The 19,188-nt window shown below is 57.7% G+C and overlaps 2 protein-coding genes across 3 annotated transcripts in view; one reads left to right on the top strand and one right to left on the bottom strand.

Annotated features, from left to right (window-relative positions):
- Positions 1-19,188, bottom strand: part of NCKAP1L (NCK associated protein 1 like) — an 81,347-nt gene that overhangs the window by 40,071 nt on the left and 22,088 nt on the right. For both annotated transcript variants that reach the window (XM_044994938.1, XR_006574549.1), the window contains exons 6-17: positions 18,768-18,858; positions 11,819-11,956; positions 11,324-11,372; positions 10,278-10,434; positions 8,918-8,974; positions 7,952-8,048; positions 6,913-7,022; positions 4,626-4,758; positions 4,324-4,405; positions 3,118-3,176; positions 1,301-1,446; positions 334-466 (exon numbers count right to left, since the gene is read on the bottom strand). In XM_044994938.1, coding sequence (XP_044850873.1) covers positions 334-466; positions 1,301-1,446; positions 3,118-3,176; positions 4,324-4,405; positions 4,626-4,758; positions 6,913-7,022; positions 7,952-8,048; positions 8,918-8,974; positions 10,278-10,434; positions 11,324-11,372; positions 11,819-11,956; positions 18,768-18,858 — 1,252 coding nt within the window. The remainder of the gene's footprint in view (positions 1-333; positions 467-1,300; positions 1,447-3,117; positions 3,177-4,323; positions 4,406-4,625; positions 4,759-6,912; positions 7,023-7,951; positions 8,049-8,917; positions 8,975-10,277; positions 10,435-11,323; positions 11,373-11,818; positions 11,957-18,767; positions 18,859-19,188) is intronic.
- LOC123353653 (gametocyte-specific factor 1-like) overlaps positions 13,314-19,188 on the top strand; it is a 55,363-nt gene continuing 49,488 nt past the window's right edge. Inside the window, exon 1 of the mRNA XM_044994940.1 lies at positions 13,314-13,335. Within this exon, the coding sequence (XP_044850875.1) occupies positions 13,314-13,335 (22 nt within the window). The remainder of the gene's footprint in view (positions 13,336-19,188) is intronic.

Below are 19,188 nucleotides of genomic sequence, written 5' to 3'. Positions count from 1 at the left end.
CCAGCCACTGAGCTTCTTACCCCATGGGAGAGGCAACCCTTCCCCTTCCCCATGCGTTGTCCTGTCTCCCCCGCCTGCTCCTCACCCACACATCTCCATGAATGCCTGCCCACCCCTCCTCCCCTCGAGTTCTCCCCACATGGATCATCATGCATGCTCCCCGGCCCTCCCACAGGGGGGGTTTCTTCCCCTTTATATTGCCACCCTTGTCCCCATGTCCCCCCTAAATCCCCATGCATGTCCCCCGCACCTCCCCGATGCATCACCATGCATGCCCCCCAGGCTCTCCCCAGGCAGTGCCCCTCCTCATGCAGTACCCCCCCAGCTACACACCTCCTCTGGACACATGGGGTGGGTGCAGTGGGCAAAGTGGCTGCAGACGAGTGGGAAGGCGATGGTGAAGCGCAGCATGGCCGGCTCCTCCATGGTCAGAGCAAACAGCTTCTCAAAGGGGCGGACGTAGAAACTGTCGGGGTAGAAGGACACATCAGCGCAGGTGGGGCAGGAAGAGTCTGTGTGTGCACACACGTCTCTCCATGTAGGTGTGTGTGTGTGTGTGTGATTCCGTGTACATGTGATTCTGTGTTTGTCTGCATGTGCATGTGCTTTTCCATGTAGGTGTTTGCATGTGATTCTGTGTGTGTGATTCCGTATTTGTGTGTATGTGTGTGATTCCAGGTGTGTGTGATTCCGTGTTTGTGTGTGTGCGCATCTGCCTTTCCATGTAGGTGTGTGCATGTGATTCCGTGTTTGTGTGATTCCATGTGCATGTGATTCCATGTTTGTGTGTGTGTGTGAGATTCCAGGTGTGTGTGATTCCGTGTTTGTATGTGTGTGATTCTGTGTTTGTGATTACATGTACATGTGATTCTGTGTTTGTGTGTGCATGCATGTGATTCCATGTGAGCAGCACCACCCCAGCCCCTTCAGGTCGCTCAGAGGCCTGGATCCCACTGGCTGCTGTGCCCTCTGCAGCTGCATCTCAGTCCCTCATACCCTGGATCAGAGCCAGGTTCTGGGGGGCGTGGGTCTGAATGGGCCAAGTATAGGGCCAGAAGCCAGGCCTTAGTAACACTCTTCCCACCCGCCATCTGACTGTCCAGTGCTCCCAGAGCAACCCCTGCCCAGAAAAGTCAGTGAACAGGCCTCACACCACGGCTCCGAGGGCAGCAGATCCTCTCCCGCACCAAATGGGGCGACGGGGAAACTGAGGCACTGATGGGGTTGAGGCAGGCCCAGCACTGGCCCCTGGGCTCCGGGCGGTGCTGGCCTGCCCACGCCGGGCACTGCGCATACACACCAGAAGGCTGACAGGTCCGAAGTCTCCACTACCAGCTCCTCCAGTGAGTCCAGCATCCTGGAGTGGAACATGATGAGGTTCATCACACGGCCCACGTCCGGGCTCTCGCGCAGCTGCATGGGGGCCTTGGCCACACTGGTGTAAGCCTTGGGGGAGGCAGAGAAGGAGGTGAGAAAGAGCCCAGCCCCAGGGCTTGGGGCAGCCACGTCACCACTCCCCCACCATCAGTCCTGCAGCTCCCCCAGTCGAGCAGAGCGACTCTGTTAGCTGCCAGGACAGGGCGCTGTGCGCTTGGTGCTGCCCTGCCAGGAGTGGTGCCACCAGCTCCCGCTCCCAGCTGTCTTTCCCATGGGCCTGTGGCTGGGCAGGGGCCGCTCCCAGGGCAGGGGAGCCCAGAGCCAGGCCATGGCCCTAGTTAGTGAACAGAAACGGAGCAGAGCTGATGTGGCTGTGGTGGGGGGCAGGGTTGACAACTGTCTACTCCAGGGGTCAGCAACCTTTCAGCAGTGCTGTGCTGAGGCTTCATTTATTCACTCTGATTTAAGGTGTCGCGTGCCAGTAATACATGTTAACATTTTTAGAAGGTCTCTTTCTATAAGTCTGTAATATAGAACTAAACTATTGTTGTATGTAAAGTAAATAAGGTTTTTAAAATGTTTAAGAAGCTTCATTTAAAATTAAATTAAAATGCAGACCCCCCTGGACTGGTGGCCAGGACCCAGGCAGTGCGAGTGCCACTGAAAATCAGCTCACGTGCCGCCTTCAGCACACGTGCCATAGGTTGCCTACCCCTGGTCTACTCGCACAAACCCAAATGCCTTTGCCCTGCCCCCTGTCCCACCCCTTCTCTGAGGCCCCGCCCCACTCACTCCAGCCCCCTCCCTCCAACGCTCGCTCTCCCTCACCCTCACTCACTTTCACAGGGCTGGGGCAGGGGGTTGGGGTGTGGGAGTGGGTGTGGCCTCTGGGCTGGAGGGTGGGGTCAAGGGTTCAGAGTGTGGGAGGGGGCTCCAGGCTGAGCCTGGGGCAAGGGTTTGGGGTGCAGGAGGCGTGTGGGCTCTTGGAGGGAGATTGGGTGGGGGAGGGGGCTGGGGCAGGGGGTTGGGGTGGAGGAGAGGGTGTGGGGTACAGGCTCCAGCCGGGCAGCACTTACCTCATGTGGGTCCCGGAAGTGGCGGTATGTCTGACAGCAGCTCCTAGGCTCAGGGATGGCCAGGTGGCTCTGCGCACTGCCACTGCCTGCAGACACCACCCCCACAGCTCCCATTGGCCACAGTTCCCTGTTCCCAGCCAATGGGAGCTACAGAGTTCCTGTTCAGGGCGTGGGCAGTGCGCAGAGACCCCCCTGGCCCCGCCTCCACCTAGGGGATGCAGCGCACGCCAGCCGCTTCCAGGAGCGGCACGGAGCCAGGGTAGGTAAGGAGCCTGCCTTAGCCCCAGTGCACCACTGACCGGACTTTTAGCGGCCTAAAATCTCCTGGATTGGTTCAGTTGCCTCTGGGAGATGGAGCCCGATTCCGGGAGACTCTCAGCCAAACCGGGAGGGTTGGCAACCCTAGTCGGGGGCTGGGCTGGGTGTGGGAGGTCAGGGGTTGCCGGTTGCAGCCTGTCAGGGGGCTGAGCAGGGGAGGGGAGGGCTTGCTGGTGCGGGCTTGGCAGGGAACTGGCTGGGGAGGGGTTGTTGGTGCAGGCCTGGCAGTGGGCTGGGCAGGGGAAGTTTTGCTGGTGTGGGCCTGGCGGGGGGCTGGGTGGGGTGTGTGCGCCCTGGCAGATGCCCAGCCCCTAATGGGGATGCAAACATCTGGCAGGGGAGTTACCTGCAGCCGGAACCAGTCCAGGCGAAGCCCCAAGAAGTCGAACTTCTCCTTTTTGTCCACTGCAGGAAAGAGAAGCAGCTTTAGAGAGGCGTCAGCAGCCCCATGGGCGGGGGGCTCTCCCCTCTGAGCTAGGGTTGCCAACCCTCCAGGATTGTAGTCTCCAAGAATTAAAGATTAATCTTTAATTAAAGATTATGTTATGTGATGACATCTCCAGGAATGCATCCAGTCAAAATTGGCAACCCTACTTTCTGTGTTCCTGCCCCGCAGTGGCAGGGGCAGAGACAGGGCCTTGGAGGGGGTGGTGAACCCAGGCATCCGGGCTGCCCATTTTCCCACTCATTTGAATGATCCACTCAATGTGCAGCGCCAGTGCCAGTCAAAAAAGCTAACAGAATGTTGAGAATCATTAAGAAAGGGGTAGATAATAAAACAGAAAATATCATATTGTCTCTATATAAATCCATGGAACACCCACACCTTGAACACTGCATTCAGATGTGGTCACCCCAACTCAAAAAAGATATATTGGAATTGGAAAGAGTACAGAAAAGGGCAACAAAAATGATTAGGGGTATGGAACAACTTCCATATGAGAAGCGATTAATAAGACTGGGACTTTTCAGCTTGGAAAAGAGACGACTAAGGGGGGATATGATAGAGGTCTATAAAATCATGACTGGTGTGGAGAAAGTCAATACGGAAGTGTTATTTACTCCTTCTCATAACACAAGAACTAGGGGTCACCAAATGAAATTAATAGGGAGCAGGTTAAAACAAACAAAAGGAAGTATTTCTTCACACAACGCATGGTCAACCTGTGGAACTCCTTGCCAGAGGATGTGGTGAAGGCCAAGACCATAACAGGGTTCAAAAGAGAACTAGATACATTCATGGAGGACAGGTCCATCAATGGCTAGTAGACATGATGGACAGGGATGGTGTCCCTAGCCTCTGTTTGCCAGAAGCTGGGAATGGGTGACAGGGGATGGATCACTTGGTGATTACCTGTTCTGTACATTCCCTCTGGGGCACCTGGCATTGGCTGCTGCTGGAAGACAGGATACTGGGCTACATGGACCTTTGGTCTGACCCAGTATGGCCGTTCTTATGTTCTGGGCTGGAGCTGTGGCCTGGCGCCTGCACACCCCATGGAGGGACCTGCTGCTCCGGGCACAGCAGGGGGCCGTGGGGGCACCTGCGTACCTTGTTTCAAGGTGAGAGACGACAGGGTGCTGACGAAGGATGACATAATGATGGACTCCTCCTCGGGGCAGACGGTCAGATTCTGAAAGAGATGGGCACAGCTTAGGGGGGCTTCTCGCAAGCAGCTGGGCAGGCGCATTCTGGGGTGTGGAGAGCCCATGGCGATGGCAGCGTTCCTGCCCAGAGATGGGGCTGGCTAGTGCAGGGCTCCCACGGCCCAGGGAATTTTCCCCTCCCAGGGTTGCGTGTCTCACTGTCGGGGTCCTGGCTGCATGGATCTAGAGCCCTTCCCCTCGGCATACCTGGATGATATCGCTGAGCAGCAGGGCGTCGAAGCGAGCCAGGTACTGGACGTGGTAGCGCTGGATCACTGGGCCATGCCTGTGCACCAGGGTACGCAGCTGCTCCATGAGGAACAGCAGCTCGGCGATGTGACTGCAGGGGTGACATGGGGCTGGGTCAGGCTTCTCTGAGGGAGACAGTGCTGCACCCGGGCTCCTGCTGCCAAGAGTCACTGGGGAACCAATCCCACAATCCTCCACCCATATCGCCACACCTGGGGGCGGGCAGGGATGGATCCGAATCTGACAGCTCCAGTTGGAAACAGGGTACCCAGGGCAGCCCCGTTCCCACCACAGTGCCACGGGACTCCTGCCACGCCCCCACGTAGGTGTCCAGACAAGTGCTGACCAACCCACCGGCCAAGCGCACGTCACGTTCCCCTCTAGATTCCACACCCAGAAGGGACCCCTCTGACCACTGAGTCTGAGCTCCTGCGTAGCGCAGGCCACAGGCCTTCCCCAAATTCATTCCTGTTTGAACTCGAGCAGGCCTTTTCGAAATTGCCAGTGGTGGAGAACTCCCCGCACTCCTGGGTAACCTGCTCCAGTGATTTCATTATTTCCAGCCTGAATGTGTCTAGCTCAGGGGTTGGCAACCTTTCAGCAGTGCTGTGCTGAGTCTTCATTTATTCACTCTGATTTAAGGTGTCGCGTGCCAGTGATACATGTTAACATTTTTAGAAGGTCTCTCTCTATAAGTCTATAATATATAACTAAACTATTGTTGTATGTAAAGTAAATAAGGTTTTTAAAATGTTTAAAAATCTTCATTTAAAATTAAATTAAAATGCAGAGCCTCCAGACCGGTGGCCAGGACCCAGGCAGTGCGAGCGCCACTGAAAATCAGCTCGCGTGCTGCCTTCAGCTACCGGCCGCTGGAGCATGTCAGACGTTTGTCTGCTAGACTGAGGAGCCTAAATGCACCCTTTTCCGTTTCTCCGGCGGCAAGTACTAGGGACTGTGATCTAGTCGCCCTTTGACCTGCTCTTTGTGAAGATAATCCACGGAGAACCTGCAGTGTTCCGCTAGAGTATTTTCCAATGCTACGGGGAGCTGCTTTAGCTCTCCTGGCAGCAGTCTGGCCTGTGGTGCTGGGGCTGCCGACTCCCCAACCCCCAGGGCAGGATCCACAGCGTCTCCCCTTCCCCGCAGGGGTCATTTCCCATCTCCCCTCGCTCGCTCTTGGCCCATGTCCCGTCAGGCCATGCCAGGCAGAGCGGGTGCCACTTGGGCCTTGCAGCAGCCGCGCCCCCTTTGCACACCTGTGCTGGGGTATGGGCCACGCGCTGCTGGCTGAATTGGGCACAGGATTGTCACCAGGGCCACAAATTAATGCCATGTCACTTGGTTTAATTTCCTACCCCCAAACCAACGCCCCCACGCTGCGGGGCCCTGAGCAGAGACCCCGACCTTCTCCTCTGCCCAGGGGGCCCGTGGGTCCAGTGCACCCCACTCAGCATGGGGCCCACACGGCCTCCCATGTCTCACAGTGAATAGTGTCAGTCTCCCCCCGCCGAGAGCCAGACCCCCTCTAGTGCCTGTCCCCTTCAAGAACCAGGCCCCCCACAAGTGCCTACTCCCCACAGAGCCAGACCCACCATGAGCCTGTCCCCCTCAAGAGCCAGACACCCCCTTCACTGCCTCCCCTCCCCAGAGCCAGACCTGCCCAGTGCCTCCCCCTCTCCACACCAGACCCACAATGGGCCTACCCCCCCCACACATGGAGCCAGCCACCACCAATTCACCCCCCACCCCAGACCCAGACCCTCCCAGTGCCTACCCCGCACATAGCCAGACCCACCATGGGCCTGTCCCCCTAAGGAGCCAGACACCCCCTCCCCACTGCCTCCCCTCCCCAGAGCCAGACCTGTCCAGTGCCTTCCCCTCTCCACGCCAGACCTGCAATGGGCCTAGCCCCACACATGGAGCCAGCCCCCACCAATTCCCCCCCCACACACAGAACCAGACCCTCCCAGTGCCTGCCCCCGCCCACAGAGCCAGACCCCCCAGTGCCGGTCCCCCCCCAAGCAGAGCCAGGCACCCTCAGCCCCAATAGCCAGACCCACCACGGCCTGTCACACCCAGAACCAGACCCACCCCGAAGATCCAGACCACCCCAAAGCCTGTCCCCACCCCCCACTCGCTGACAACCAGACCTCACCTTGGACCACCACCCCTTGCCCAGGACATCCCAGGCCCCATCCCCCCAGTCCCACCCCGCCTCCTGCAAGCCTGGCCCTGCCCTGACCTGTCGGCGTAGTCCTCAGGGGTCTTGGTCTTGGTGACATGCTCAGCATGACGCACCAGCCAGTTCACCTCGTCGCGGCACAAGGAGAGCGCCATGAAGACGTAGAGAGCCTGGCAGGGCGGAGATCGGTGGGGTCAGCTCCAGGCAGGGACAGCTCTGGCCTGGCTGCATGCCGGGCACCTGGGGCTCACAGGCACCACCGCAAACCAGACAGCAAATAGGGGAGGGGCCATCAGAGCCAAATAACCTCCCCTCACGGGCAGCCGGGGGCATGGGGTCATTCAGGGCTACCTGGGATGGGGGGAATCACTTCACAGGGGCAAGGGAGAGGAAACAAACCTCCCGGCATGGCCCCGCGACGCAGGCAGGCCCACACGTGCCCTGGCGGGTAGATTACGTCTGTGTCTGACCATTTCCTCCCTATGACACTGCAGAGGGACGAGGGGGGCTCTGCCAAGAGCTAAGAACTAGCTGATTGTCCTGGTATTGCCAGACCTTGGTATGGGAAATTATGTCTGAGCTGTGGGACATGTGGGCTATTAGGCTCCGAACCCGAGGGGGAGAAACCTGTCCCAGGGCCGGGGACAAGAGACAGCCCGGGGCTGAGCCCGCTGCCTTGCTGCCCAGGGAAGATGCACCCTTGAGCCTACCCAAGACAAAGGAACCCCAGGGGACATCTCAGCCGAGGGCGTGGGGCTCAGACACTGACTGGGACTGAACGAGAGATGAGAGGGAGCGCGCTGCGTGCTGCGTCCCCCTCACAGCGGGAGATTCGCCAGCCGTCTGGAACTGCTGGAACTGGAGGAACGTTGCATGGTCTGGCCATCGGGTGAGACCCCTTGTCCCCCCAGACCTGGGACTGCAGGGCAGAGACCGGAGCACTCCCTGTCAGTGTGACAGGCAGGATGTGGGGCAGAGGGACACTGGACATAAAAACACATGGCACCACAGTGACCGTACATGTTCACACACATGCACACGCATGCACACAGACACGCTCCCTCCCCTTCCCAGTTCCAGCCCCGCCCTGCCCCCTCACCTTGGGGCCCAGCAGCCCGGGCTGGTCGCTCAGCAGCGCCTCCAGCTCCCGCACCGCGTTGCGTAGGAAAGCCCGCCGGTTCCGGTGCAACTGGCCACTGTGCAAGGGGGGCAGGTGATTGCGCTGGACACTGCACTGCCCACCCCCACCCCAGTTCCATGCCCACCCCACAGCCCGGCCCAGCACCAAGGAGTCCAAGGCTGCTCACTCCACTGTGGATGCAGCTACAGCATGGCCATGCAGGAGGGTTGGGTGGGGCAGCCGCATCAGGGGAGTAATGAGGGGCAAATATCTCTCGTCCCTGAAACCAGTGTGGGGCTGGGACAGCAAGGGCCATGGGTCGGGCTTGAGGAGCACTGGCAGATCTGGGGGGGAGCCCAGGGCTGGGATAGCAAAGGCTGTGGGGCAGGACTGGGGGCACTGTCGGAGCTGGGATAGCAGGGCCTGTCGGGCAGGACTGGGGGCACTGTCAGAGCTGGGGGGGAACCCAGGGCTGGGATAGCAGGGGCTGCGGGGCAGGACTGGGGGCACTGTCAGAGCTGGGATAGCAGGGGCTGTGGGGCAGGACTGGGGGCACTGTCAGAGCTGGGGGGGAACCCAGGGCTGGGATAGCAGGGGCCGTGGGAGGAGACTGTGGGCACTGTCAGAGCTGGAAGGAAGCCCAGGGCTGGGGTAGCAGGGGCTGCGGAGCAGGACTGGAGGCACTGGTAGGGCGGTGGTGGAGGAGCCCAGGGCTGGGATAGCAGGGACTATGGGGGGGGGGGAACTGGGGGCATGGGTAGAGCAGTGGGGCAGGACTGGAGCAGCACAAGGTGCTGTGTGTTAGCAGAGGCGTGTTGGACGCCTGCCCTGCTCACACTGCAATGGGCACTGGCCAGTGCCAAGGGGACCTCCCCACCACAGGCACTAACCCCCGTCCCCATGGATGACCCAGGACCCAGGTGTGGATGGTGGATGGCCCTTTACCTGTGCGCCACAGCGTGCTCCTTGCACTCCTTGACATCGGCCACCCGCTTCCCGTACCTGCAGAGGGGGCGAGAGTGAGTGCTGATCACCAGGGCAGCCCCCAGCCAGCCCTGAGCCCCAGCAAAGCCCTAGCACAGCCCCCAGTGCAGCCCCCTGAAGCAGAGCCCCTGGCACAGCCCCCAGTGCAGCTCAGCCCCCTCCCATCCCCAACCCACTGGACTCCAGCACAGACTTTGCTGCATGTGACAAAGTGGGAATTTTCTGTAATATTTTTGACGCCTGTACGTGCCTCAGTTTCCCCCAAACTGTGCATTGCTACCCTGTGAAGGGGACACGGGTTAAGTTTGCACTCGGGGCTGGCTAAGAGATGGGGCGGGGAGGGAGGGTTGCCTGGCTAGCTGACCCTGAAGGTCACTAAAAGTCTGGCTGAGGCCGACCCATCTCAATGGAAAATCCAGTCACCAGGACAGTGATACCTCGTGCCCAGCGCCAAGTGGGAGGAGCAGGCCCCCCTGGAGAGCAGGCCTGGGCGGGGGGAGGTGGGGGCCTGAGTGTTGGCTGCTGGAAGGAACCCCCAGCCCCTGGGAGCTGAGGAAGGGAGGAAGTCAGAGAGGGAGACACGAGGCCTGAAAAAGGAGCTCCCTGGGGCCCCGGCCTGGCCACGTCAGCCTGTGCTTTCCCCTTTGGGCCGCGCTACTGGGGACTCCAGTACTGGGCTCCAGGGGACACAGCTGGGCTGGGGGAGGTGGGGAAGGGGCGTCCGGCTCTGACGAGGGGACCCAGCGGCACCAGGAGCCTGGCTCAGGGAGCTGCTGAGCAGAGCTCCCGGGGTGGGGCAGGAGGGCTGGAGCCCCGAGGGTCAGTCTCAGGAGGCTGGGAGGCCCCTTAGCTGCCCTGGAGGAAGTGAGACCACCTTAGGGTCCAGCACATTAAAGGAGTCCCTCCAAGGGCCTGTCCCAAAGCTGTGGTGTGGCACCGATCCTGGGATCTGGGACACTGTACTAGTCACTTTGGGTGCTCCCTGCCCTTCCCCTGGGTCTGGTGGGGATCCCCCTCCACCTCCACCAGCCACACACCCCCCACCAGCTGCCCACTGCCTCCCTGCCACTGCCCTGCCCTCAGCAGCTACCCTCCGCCTCCCTGCCACTGCCCTGCCCTCAGCAGCTACCCTCCGCCTCCCTGCCACTGCCCTGCCCTCAGCAGCTACCCTCCGCCTCCCTGCCAGACGCCCCCCTGCCTTCCACCCCCAACCTGCCTTCCACCCCCAACCTGCCTTGCCCCAGCAGCCATCCTCCATGCCCGTGCCAGCCCCCACGCATGCCAGCCCCCCCCACCTGCTGCCCCCCCAGCGCCCTCTTACCCTTTCAGACTGCTGAAGAACTCCTCGGTGACCTTGTGGATCTGCAGGGCGTCGTCGCGGATGAGGCTGATGTAGAGCGAGCCCTGCAGGCCCAGCTTCCACAGCTCCAGGCACTGCGGGTTCGAGCTCAGGCAGCCGTGGCACAGGAGGAAGCCGACTGCAGGGAGGGGCAGAGGGGAGGGGTCAGGGGCACAGCAGGGAGGTGAGGAACACAGAGGGTGGGGCGGCAGGGGGCAAAGGGGCATGGCAGGGATGCAGAATGTGGCAGGTCAGGGGAGGAGGTGGCAGGAGCGAGGGGCCCCGGGGTGGGGCATGGCAGGGATACAGTAGGTGGCAGGGCACCGGGAGCAGGCAGCAGGGGTGAGGAGCATAGGGGCTGGGGCAGCAGGGGTCAGGAGGCACAGGGGGTGGGGTGGCAGGTGCATGGCAGGGCACAGTGGCAGGGATGAGGGGCACTGGGGCTGGGGCAGCAGGGGGCGAGGGACCCCGGGGTGCAGCATGTCAGGGATACAGTAGGTGGCAGGGCATGGGTGGCAGGGGTGAAGGGCACAAGGGTTCAGAAGGAGGGGAAGGGGCGTAGTGAGGGGGATGTCAGGGGCACAAGGGGCACAGAGGAGCTGCCAACCCCAACTCCCCATCCTGCCCCCTCCCATCACCATGGGGCGAGCAGGCACTGCCAGGCATCCAGAGGTCAGCAGACGCAGGTGCTGCTGGGCCAAAAGGGGCAGTGATCCCCAGCACCGAGGCCCCAGATTGGGGCTGCTAGTGTGAGGTAATGGCCAGGGCTGGGCAGGGCTCCGGGCCGGGCTCCTGCCTGGGCTGGGCTCTCTCTGGTCTCTGGTGCTTGTGATTTTCAGAGAGGTGGGACCTGCCTGATCCCCCAGGACCAGGCAGGTGATGTGATGAGTGTTAACCCTTCCCTGCCACCTGCCTGCTCACCACACTGGGGGCCTCGTACTGTGAGGGGTGCGTATGGCGATGGGTGGATGCCAGGTGGGGGATGGGCCCCCCCGAGGGCCCTTCCCACCAGGTGCAGCGTGACTCACTCAGAATCCAGCGCTCGATCACCTCCAGCGACAGGTACTCGCAGGCCATCTGTGGAGAGAGGGGCCGTTCCTCAGCGTTGCTCTCCACGGCCCTTCCCAGCCACTCGCCACTAGGAACGGACGCTGGGGCAGAGCCGCTGTCCTGGCTCTTGGCCCTCACTGCCCCCTTGGCCCTGTGGGGGACTGACCCAGCCCCCCAGCCCCCATGGCCAAGCACTTGGGATCATGGGGTCCTACCTGAATGGCTGCACCAAGAGGCACCCCGCCCTCGCTCCCCATGGACAGGGGTCGGCCGTGCATGCTGGGAGTCCCTCCACTGGTCCCTACACTGCTGGACAAGGGGTTGGGGTCTGTCCCAGCCCCCTGGGATCCCCTCAGCTGGGCGAGCCGGCTGCAGGCAGAGCCATCGTACAGTGTCCTGCGGGCAACACCCCCCTGAGCTGTGCGTTCAGGGCCCCTCCCGACGACCCCCAGGCCCCGGAAGTCCAGACTCACGACATCCGAGCTGGCTGGGCTCAGCATGGTGGCCGCATTGCTGATCAGGCTCAGGAGCTGGTCGCTGCGCCACTGCTCGGCCGACTGGTTCCTCCGGGCAAAGAGGAAATGGAGAGACAGAAGTGCACTGGTCATGGCCTGGAGGGGGCAGGGGGCAGTTAGCAGGGGCAGCAGCAGCAATACAACAGCTACAGCTACAACTACACAACCTCCTAGAAGGAATGTTGCGGGCCAGAAATGGGCCCGTAACCATGTGCTGCTCTCAGGGGAGGATAGCACCATAGGGGGCCTGGGGCCAGGCATAAAGCATTATGTGGAGCTAGGTTTGGGGCTGGATGTTGGGCCAGGCCTGCTGGGGCAGGTTCAGATCTCAGCTGCCCCAGCTGAGAATCTGGAGCGAGCCAGGAGCTGTCTATACCACACCTCTGGTCTCGCACACATTGCCCCACAAGCAGCATCTGGCCTCTCACATGCACCGTCAGCATAAGCACACATGCACACCAGGCCAGGCTGGCACAACTGCATGCCAGCTGTGCCTTACTGAATTCCAGGTGGCAGGTGGGCACAAGCCTGTCCGGATCTAAAGACCCCTCCCCAAACCTTACAGGAGGGGCCACTGAACCCAGGGTTCAACTGAGTGCAGGGGACAACTCAGGAAGAACAGAGTCGGGAGTGGGGGTCTGTGACATTCTATTCCAGGGGTTCTCAAACTGGGGATCAGAGCACCTCAGGGGGGCGCAAGGTTATTACAGGGGGTCGCAAGCTGTCAGCCTCCATCCCAAACTCCATTTTGCTTCCAGCATTTATAATGGTGTTAAATATATAAAAAGTGTTTTTAATTTATAAGGAGGGGTCGCACTCAGAGGCTTGCTATTTGAAAGGGGTCACCAGTACAAAAGTTTGAGAACCGCTGTTCTATACCTTGGGGGAGCGTCCTGTAACCCCCATATTCTTCATTTTCATATAATCATATAAAGCATGCCTTGTAAGGTATCAGGGAAAAGGTTATGATCTGCTGAAAGTAATTTCTCTATCCATATATGTGTATCATTAATGCATATGAAGTTATGAAAATTGTGTTGTATGGCGGTCACTAAAACATGCTGTAAGTTGGGGAATCAACCAGACATTAGCTCCCCAGAAGCAACATCAAGGAAAGTAACCAACACCAGGGTGGGGTTTCAAACAACCCATCAACAACCATTGTCCAGCAAGGGAGCTACAATTCAGTGATTCACCTGCACGAGGCCACACCAGGCGAATTGCTCAACCTTGCCTGAAGACTCAGCAATGCCCCCCAGACATGCCTGGACTTGTGTCCCCGAGCACATGGAAGGTATAAAACAGACAGGGTGGACAGATAGAGTAGACAGAGGTATAAAGCAGACATACTGGGCCTTTCTCCTTCACCGACCTACGCTGCAGGCATCAAGGACACTCTGAAGCCTCCACCTGAGGGGACTGGCCCAGATTTCAAGGAGGAAACCTGTATACTATGGACTGCAATATCCACTGGGGTGAGAAAAACTGCTTAAGCTAGATGATGCCCAGTCTAATAGGGTCAAGAGTTTAGACTGCGTGCTTATATTTATTTTTCTTTTGGTAACTAACTGACTTTTTGCCTATCACTCAATATCACTTAAAAGCTACCTTTTACAGCCAATAAATATGTTTGTTTATCTTTACCAGTGAGTTTGTATGAAGTGTGTGGCAAATCTGCTCAGGTTTTGCAAAGGCTGGTGTATGTCCACTTTCCATTGATGAAGTGATGAACCAATTAATAAATCTGCATTGCTCATCTTGAGCAGTGCAAGACGATGTATTCCTGGGGTACAGTGCTGGGAGCTGTGGGGATTTGGCTCTGGTGCCTTTCTCTGTGTGATTTGTGAGTGGCTCTGGGAGCATCCAGGCAATCTAGCTAGGTTTGGGGCTCCACATACGGTTGTGCTGAGTGATATCAGCACCTGGAGGCATCGCTAACAAGGCATCATGAGATACAGTCCAGGCTGGAAAGCGTTAAGGGGGCACAGTGGTCCCACAGTCCCAGGCTGCACCCTGGGGATCCCATCACAGTGACGCAGCGAGCAGGGTGAAATACACAGCTTGTTGTACTGAGCAAGATTTGCACTTCGTACACTGGTGTAAAGATTTTAAGTGAAGGCTTTAAGTGTGGTGGCTAAGGAGAGTCAGGAGGAGGCTACCAGTTTATTTTCTGTTTGCTTATTTTGGGTGAGGGAAGTAGGGACAGAAAATCAGGACAATGAGTGAAAGCAGTGAAGCAATTGTGAAGGAGCTTTTGAAGCTGCAGGTTGCAGAAAAGGAGAGGGAGCACCAGAGACTATTGGACCTGAAAGAACTGGAGATAAAGGAGAAGTGGGAAGAAAGAGAAAGAGAAAGGGAAAGAGAGCAGGAAGAAAGAGAAAGGGAAAGAGAGCAGGAAGAAAGAGAGAGAGAGAGAGTGAAAACACCAAGTCAACCTGCTAGAGAAGCAGAACCAGAACCCACCAGCCCCAGCAATTCCCATCACTCCAAAAATCCACAATTGGGATCATTTATGTCCTGCATACAATGAGGCAGACAATGTTGCTGAATATCTGAGCACCGCTGAAAGGCTGTGTGCAGTGCATGAGATCCCTGAGGCTAAGAGTTCCTACCCTGACTGCAAAATTAACTGGTAAAGCTCTAAATGTATTAAATGAAATGCCTATGGAGGATGCTTTTAGACTATTGTAAATTTAAAAACACGCTTTTGCGAAGGTTTCAGATTCCCCTGAAACATACAGCGTTAAATTTAGGCATGTTAAGAGGGATACTGGTATGAGTAATGGGGAATATGAGACCAAAATGAAAGATTTGATGGGAAAGTGGGTGAGGGCAAAGGTGTTACAAGCTTTGAGGGAATGCTGGATCTTGTTGCTCAAGAGCATTTCCTAGGCACGTGTAAGGCTGATGTAAAGCAGCGTCTATGGGACAAAGATGTAAAGTCTGTGGATGAGACGGCATCTCTTGCTGATGCCTTTGAATGGACGCAGGTGTCTATTGAAAACAAACCACTGAAAGAGGTGTTTAAAGCTGGTGGGAAGGGAAGATCCCATTTTATCCCTAGCAAGAGGGAGGATGGCTGGGAGGCTGAGTACTCACCTCCCCAAAACCATTCCTCTAACCCTTGTCCCAAACATCCTGTAAAAGCAGAAGAGCCCAAAAGGTGCTGTCAATATAAGTCCAACCAGCATCTGAGGAATAAACGCCTTGTGCTAGGAGGAAGCAGGCAACCAACAGCTCATGTTAGTTCTGCTGTCCTCAACACAGAACCCCCCCCACCCCAAGCAATTGGAACCTATCATATTGGTTTTGTGAGGTTAGCCTCTGCAGAACCAGATATGGAGCATGTTAAGATTATCGAAATTAATGGCAGGGAGTACTGGGGGCAGAGGGATACAGGGGCCCAGATCTCTCCGGTTAAGCAGAGTGTGGTCTCAAAGGCCAGTATGTTCCCTGGCCAAACGGCAGAGATTGTGGGGTGGGCGAAAGCAGATTCCTTGTACCACTAGCTAAAACCCATGTGGTGTGGGAAGATTTGGAAAGTGTTTTGAGAGTGGGGGTAGTGGAACACCTCCTAGTCAACCTGCTTCTTGGTAATGATTTTTTCTGTGTAGCTCAGATTAAGGTATTTACCCACAGCAAGAAGAAGTTTTATGCTGGGATCCCCAAGGGAAAGGGTAGGTCTCAGGAACTGCTGAGAGAATGGGAGAGAGTCTCCTTGATTCCTCTGCAGCAGGGAGAAACCACATGCCTTCAGGTGGGAGGGTGGTTGAGACCAACTCCTGCCCTGCAGCTGGAGGAACACCATATCAGGAAGTAACGCCTGCCAGGAGAGAACTATCCAGGTTGTTAACTGCCAGCAAGTTGCAGCTTGAACCAGAGACAAGCCAGGCTCTAGGGAGCAGAGAGCAATGTGTCCCAGAGGAGAGCCCAGAGAGGGGACAGGGGATCTCAGAAACCACTGAGGTGGGTGAGGATTCTGGTGACTCTGTAACACAGGGAAGCAGGGTGCTTCCAAGTATAGGAGGGGCTGAGACTAGCTCCTTTCCAGCAGAAGGCAATGTGCCCTCAGGTGCAGGGGCAGGAGAGGTGCTGTCAGTGATTAAGGAAACTGTCCAGAGTTTTGCAGCTGAACAAGGGAGGGGACCCCTTCCTAGGGAGCACAGAGAAATGTGTCTTGGGAGGGGGCCCAGAGGAGCAGACTGGAGAAGGACTAGGGGGGGTACAGGAATGTCTCCTCACTTGGGAGAGGACGCCCAGGACTGGATGGCTGAGTCAGCATCTGTGCATCCAGGCACTCAGCCTGTGACCCAGGTTTTGAGAAGGAACTGTGTAACCGACCTCCTGGAGGGGAGCAGTCACACGGCTGACTTCTCAGGGACAGAGAAAGGGGTGGCGGAGGGTACCCCAATCCAGGTCCCAGTTTTTCAGGATGCTATTTCTGATACGTGTTTGAAACTTAACTGTCTCTTTAAACCAAGATGCAGCTCCAATGCCTGTGATGGCAGAGGAGTTGAGACCAGAAAATTGCCAGGTGGTAGTTTGTGAGAACAGAAATAACCCAGCTGACAGAGAAGGGGATGGTTTTCCCCCAGGCTGGTGAGAGACAGGGAGCAGTTATGGGAAAGCTGCTGGGAAAAGGTGAATCTGATCAAAGAGTAAACAGACACCTAGCCCAGAGAGCACAGATCACAGCCCTCTAGGGGTCAGGGCTGGGAGGGGAAAACACTGGATAACCCCAAAAGGAAACTGGATTTTACAGTCCTGAGGTTGGGCGGTAGCCCCACAAAGGGCCAGCCAGTGTGCAGGATCCACCTGGACCCTTATCTGGCCAGACCCTGAGATATTAAAATCCTAGAAACGTAATTAAATTAAGAGCCCCCCAGAGGGGAACACTGAGGGAAAGAAAAGCCAGTGACTGATTACATGGGAGAGAGTCAAAGGACACCCTGGGTACCGAACAAACTAACCTCAAACTACACTGAACAGGAGGTGTGGTATCATAAAGATACTTGTAAACACCCATCTGTGATAAAAAAAAATCTGGTATTAATTAAATACTGTTGGTATTAATGTTAAGTTTTGGGATAAGAATTTTGTTACTGACATTAAACCTTATAGCACAGGCAGCCAACCTGTGGCTCCGGAGCCGCATGCGGCTCTTCAGAAGTTAATATGCGGCTCCTTGTATAGGCGCCGACTCTGGGGCTGGAGCCACAGGCGCCAACTTTCCAATGTGCCAGGGGTGCTCACTGCTCCATCCCTGGCTCTGCCACAGGCCCTGCCCCCACTCCACCCCTTCCCACCCCCTCCCATAGCCTGCTGTGCCCTCACTCCTCCCCGCTCACTCCCAGAGCCTCCTGCATGCCAGGAAATAGCTGATGGGGAGGGAAGGGGAGGCGCTGATTTGCGGAGCTGCTGGTGGGTGAGAGGCACTGGGAGCAGGGGGCGGGCTGATCAGGGGCTCCTTTGGCTCTTTGGCAATGTACATTGGTAAATTCTGGCTCCTTCTCAGGCTCACGTTGGCCACCCCTGGCTTAGGGTAACGTTAGTTCTCAGTTAATACCTGTAAACAGATTTAAAGCTTATCACAGCAGAGAAACCATAACAAACCTGGTTTGCTGTGTGTGAATGGGGAAACTGAGGCACGCCACCTCATGGCCTTGATGGCTGGGTGCCAAGAGAACTATAACACGAACTGCCTTCGAGTTAGTCAGTGACCAACCCTCCTGCAGTAACCTAAGGCGGGAGGTGTGACTTTCTATACCTCCCAGGCTGCAGAAACCAAAGGGGGCACAGCAGTACCACAGTCCCAGGCTGCACCCCAGGGAGCCCTGCACAACCAGGGTCATAGGTTCAAAAGCAGGGATCCAGAAGGGGACAGCAGAGTACCCTGGACAGCACCCACTGCGCCTCAAAGGTGTCTAGAGAGCCAGTAGACGCCACCCATAGGAACTCTGCCCATATGCGTGAGACAAGGGAGGAACGGAAATAGGACCCACAGCCGCAGAGCACCCCCTGGTCTAGCATCCTCCTCCTGGTGCTGTAGATGGGGCACTTTGGCCAGCACCAGGAGGAGGTTGCTGAGGAGGTCTCGCGACTTCGTGGGGCTGCGGACAGGGTGTGTGTATATGAAGAGGTGTGGGGAAAAGTGCAGCCAGAACCTCATCAGGAGGTTCTGAAGGAGCCAGAAAAGGGGTTGCAACCTGGAGCATTGCAGACAGGTGAGCGTCAGGGTCTCCCTCACACTGCAAAATGGACAGGAGTCAGGATGGAGTGAGCCGCGCCAGGTTCGCGCCTGTGCTCATGGCTCCATGAAGGAGTAGCCAACTGATATCCCTGGCAGGCCGAGGGACCAAGGTGGAGCACAGGCTGGCCCACCGGGGTTCCTCATCCAGCCACTTGGTATCAGGGCGGGACACAAGGGTGAGGAAGTGCAATGTGTGCAGCACGAGTGTGTAAAGTCGTTCCCTAGGTGCGGTTCAGAACGAACCAGCTGCAGGGCGTGCAGCTGTATCGGGTTGCGGAAAGGAAGGGGTCAGGGGGCTCGTGGGGCAGGGGCCCAATGAAAAGGCCAGGGGTGAGGGGCGGGCAGGGGGCACCTCTCACAGGACCGTGCATGCGGCCCGGACTCTGCTCTCATGCAATGACAGCTGGGAACAGCAGCTATCACTAGTGCCAGCCACCCCCTCCCCCAGTCCACAGCCCCTCGCTGTGTCCAGTGGTTATCACTAGTGCCAGCCACCCCCTCCCCCAGTCCACAGCCCCTCGCTGTGCCCAGTGGTTATCACTAGTGCCTGCCACCCCCTCCCCCAGTCCACAGCCCCTTGATGTGCCCAGTGGTTATCACTGAAGGTGCCAGCTGCCCCTCCCCCCATAAGCAAAGCCCATCGCCAGTGTCACTCACCTTGGTGTGAGGCCCGAACTCCTCTGTGAGTTTCTTGAGTGGGGTGTCATACTCCAGCACCATCTGGGCCAGCCGGGCATAGCTGGGGTCGCTGCACAGGGACAGCAAGGGCAGAGATTTTGTTCATGCCCCCACAGCAAACTGCCCCTCACTGCCTGGGTCATGCACCCCTCAGCAAACTGCCCCCCAATGCCTGGATTGTGCACCCCTCACTAAACTGCAATGCAATGCCTGGGTCATGCACCTCATGACAAATGACCTTGCAGGCTCTGCCAGTGCCCCTCACACTTCCACATGGGCACTACCTCTGGGATTTATACACTACCCCCTGGAGCCCTCTGACCCACACATACCCTGCAGCAGGGAGTCCCACTGGTTAACTCATCCCGTGGCCCAGCCCAGCGCTGTGTGAACCACCCTC

Source organism: Mauremys mutica, chromosome 20, assembly GCF_020497125.1.
Source record: "Mauremys mutica isolate MM-2020 ecotype Southern chromosome 20, ASM2049712v1, whole genome shotgun sequence".
NCBI lineage: Eukaryota > Metazoa > Chordata > Testudines > Geoemydidae > Mauremys > Mauremys mutica.
The sequence above is the reverse complement of the archived record's forward strand: the minus strand, read 5'-3'. Positions and strand labels throughout refer to the sequence as shown.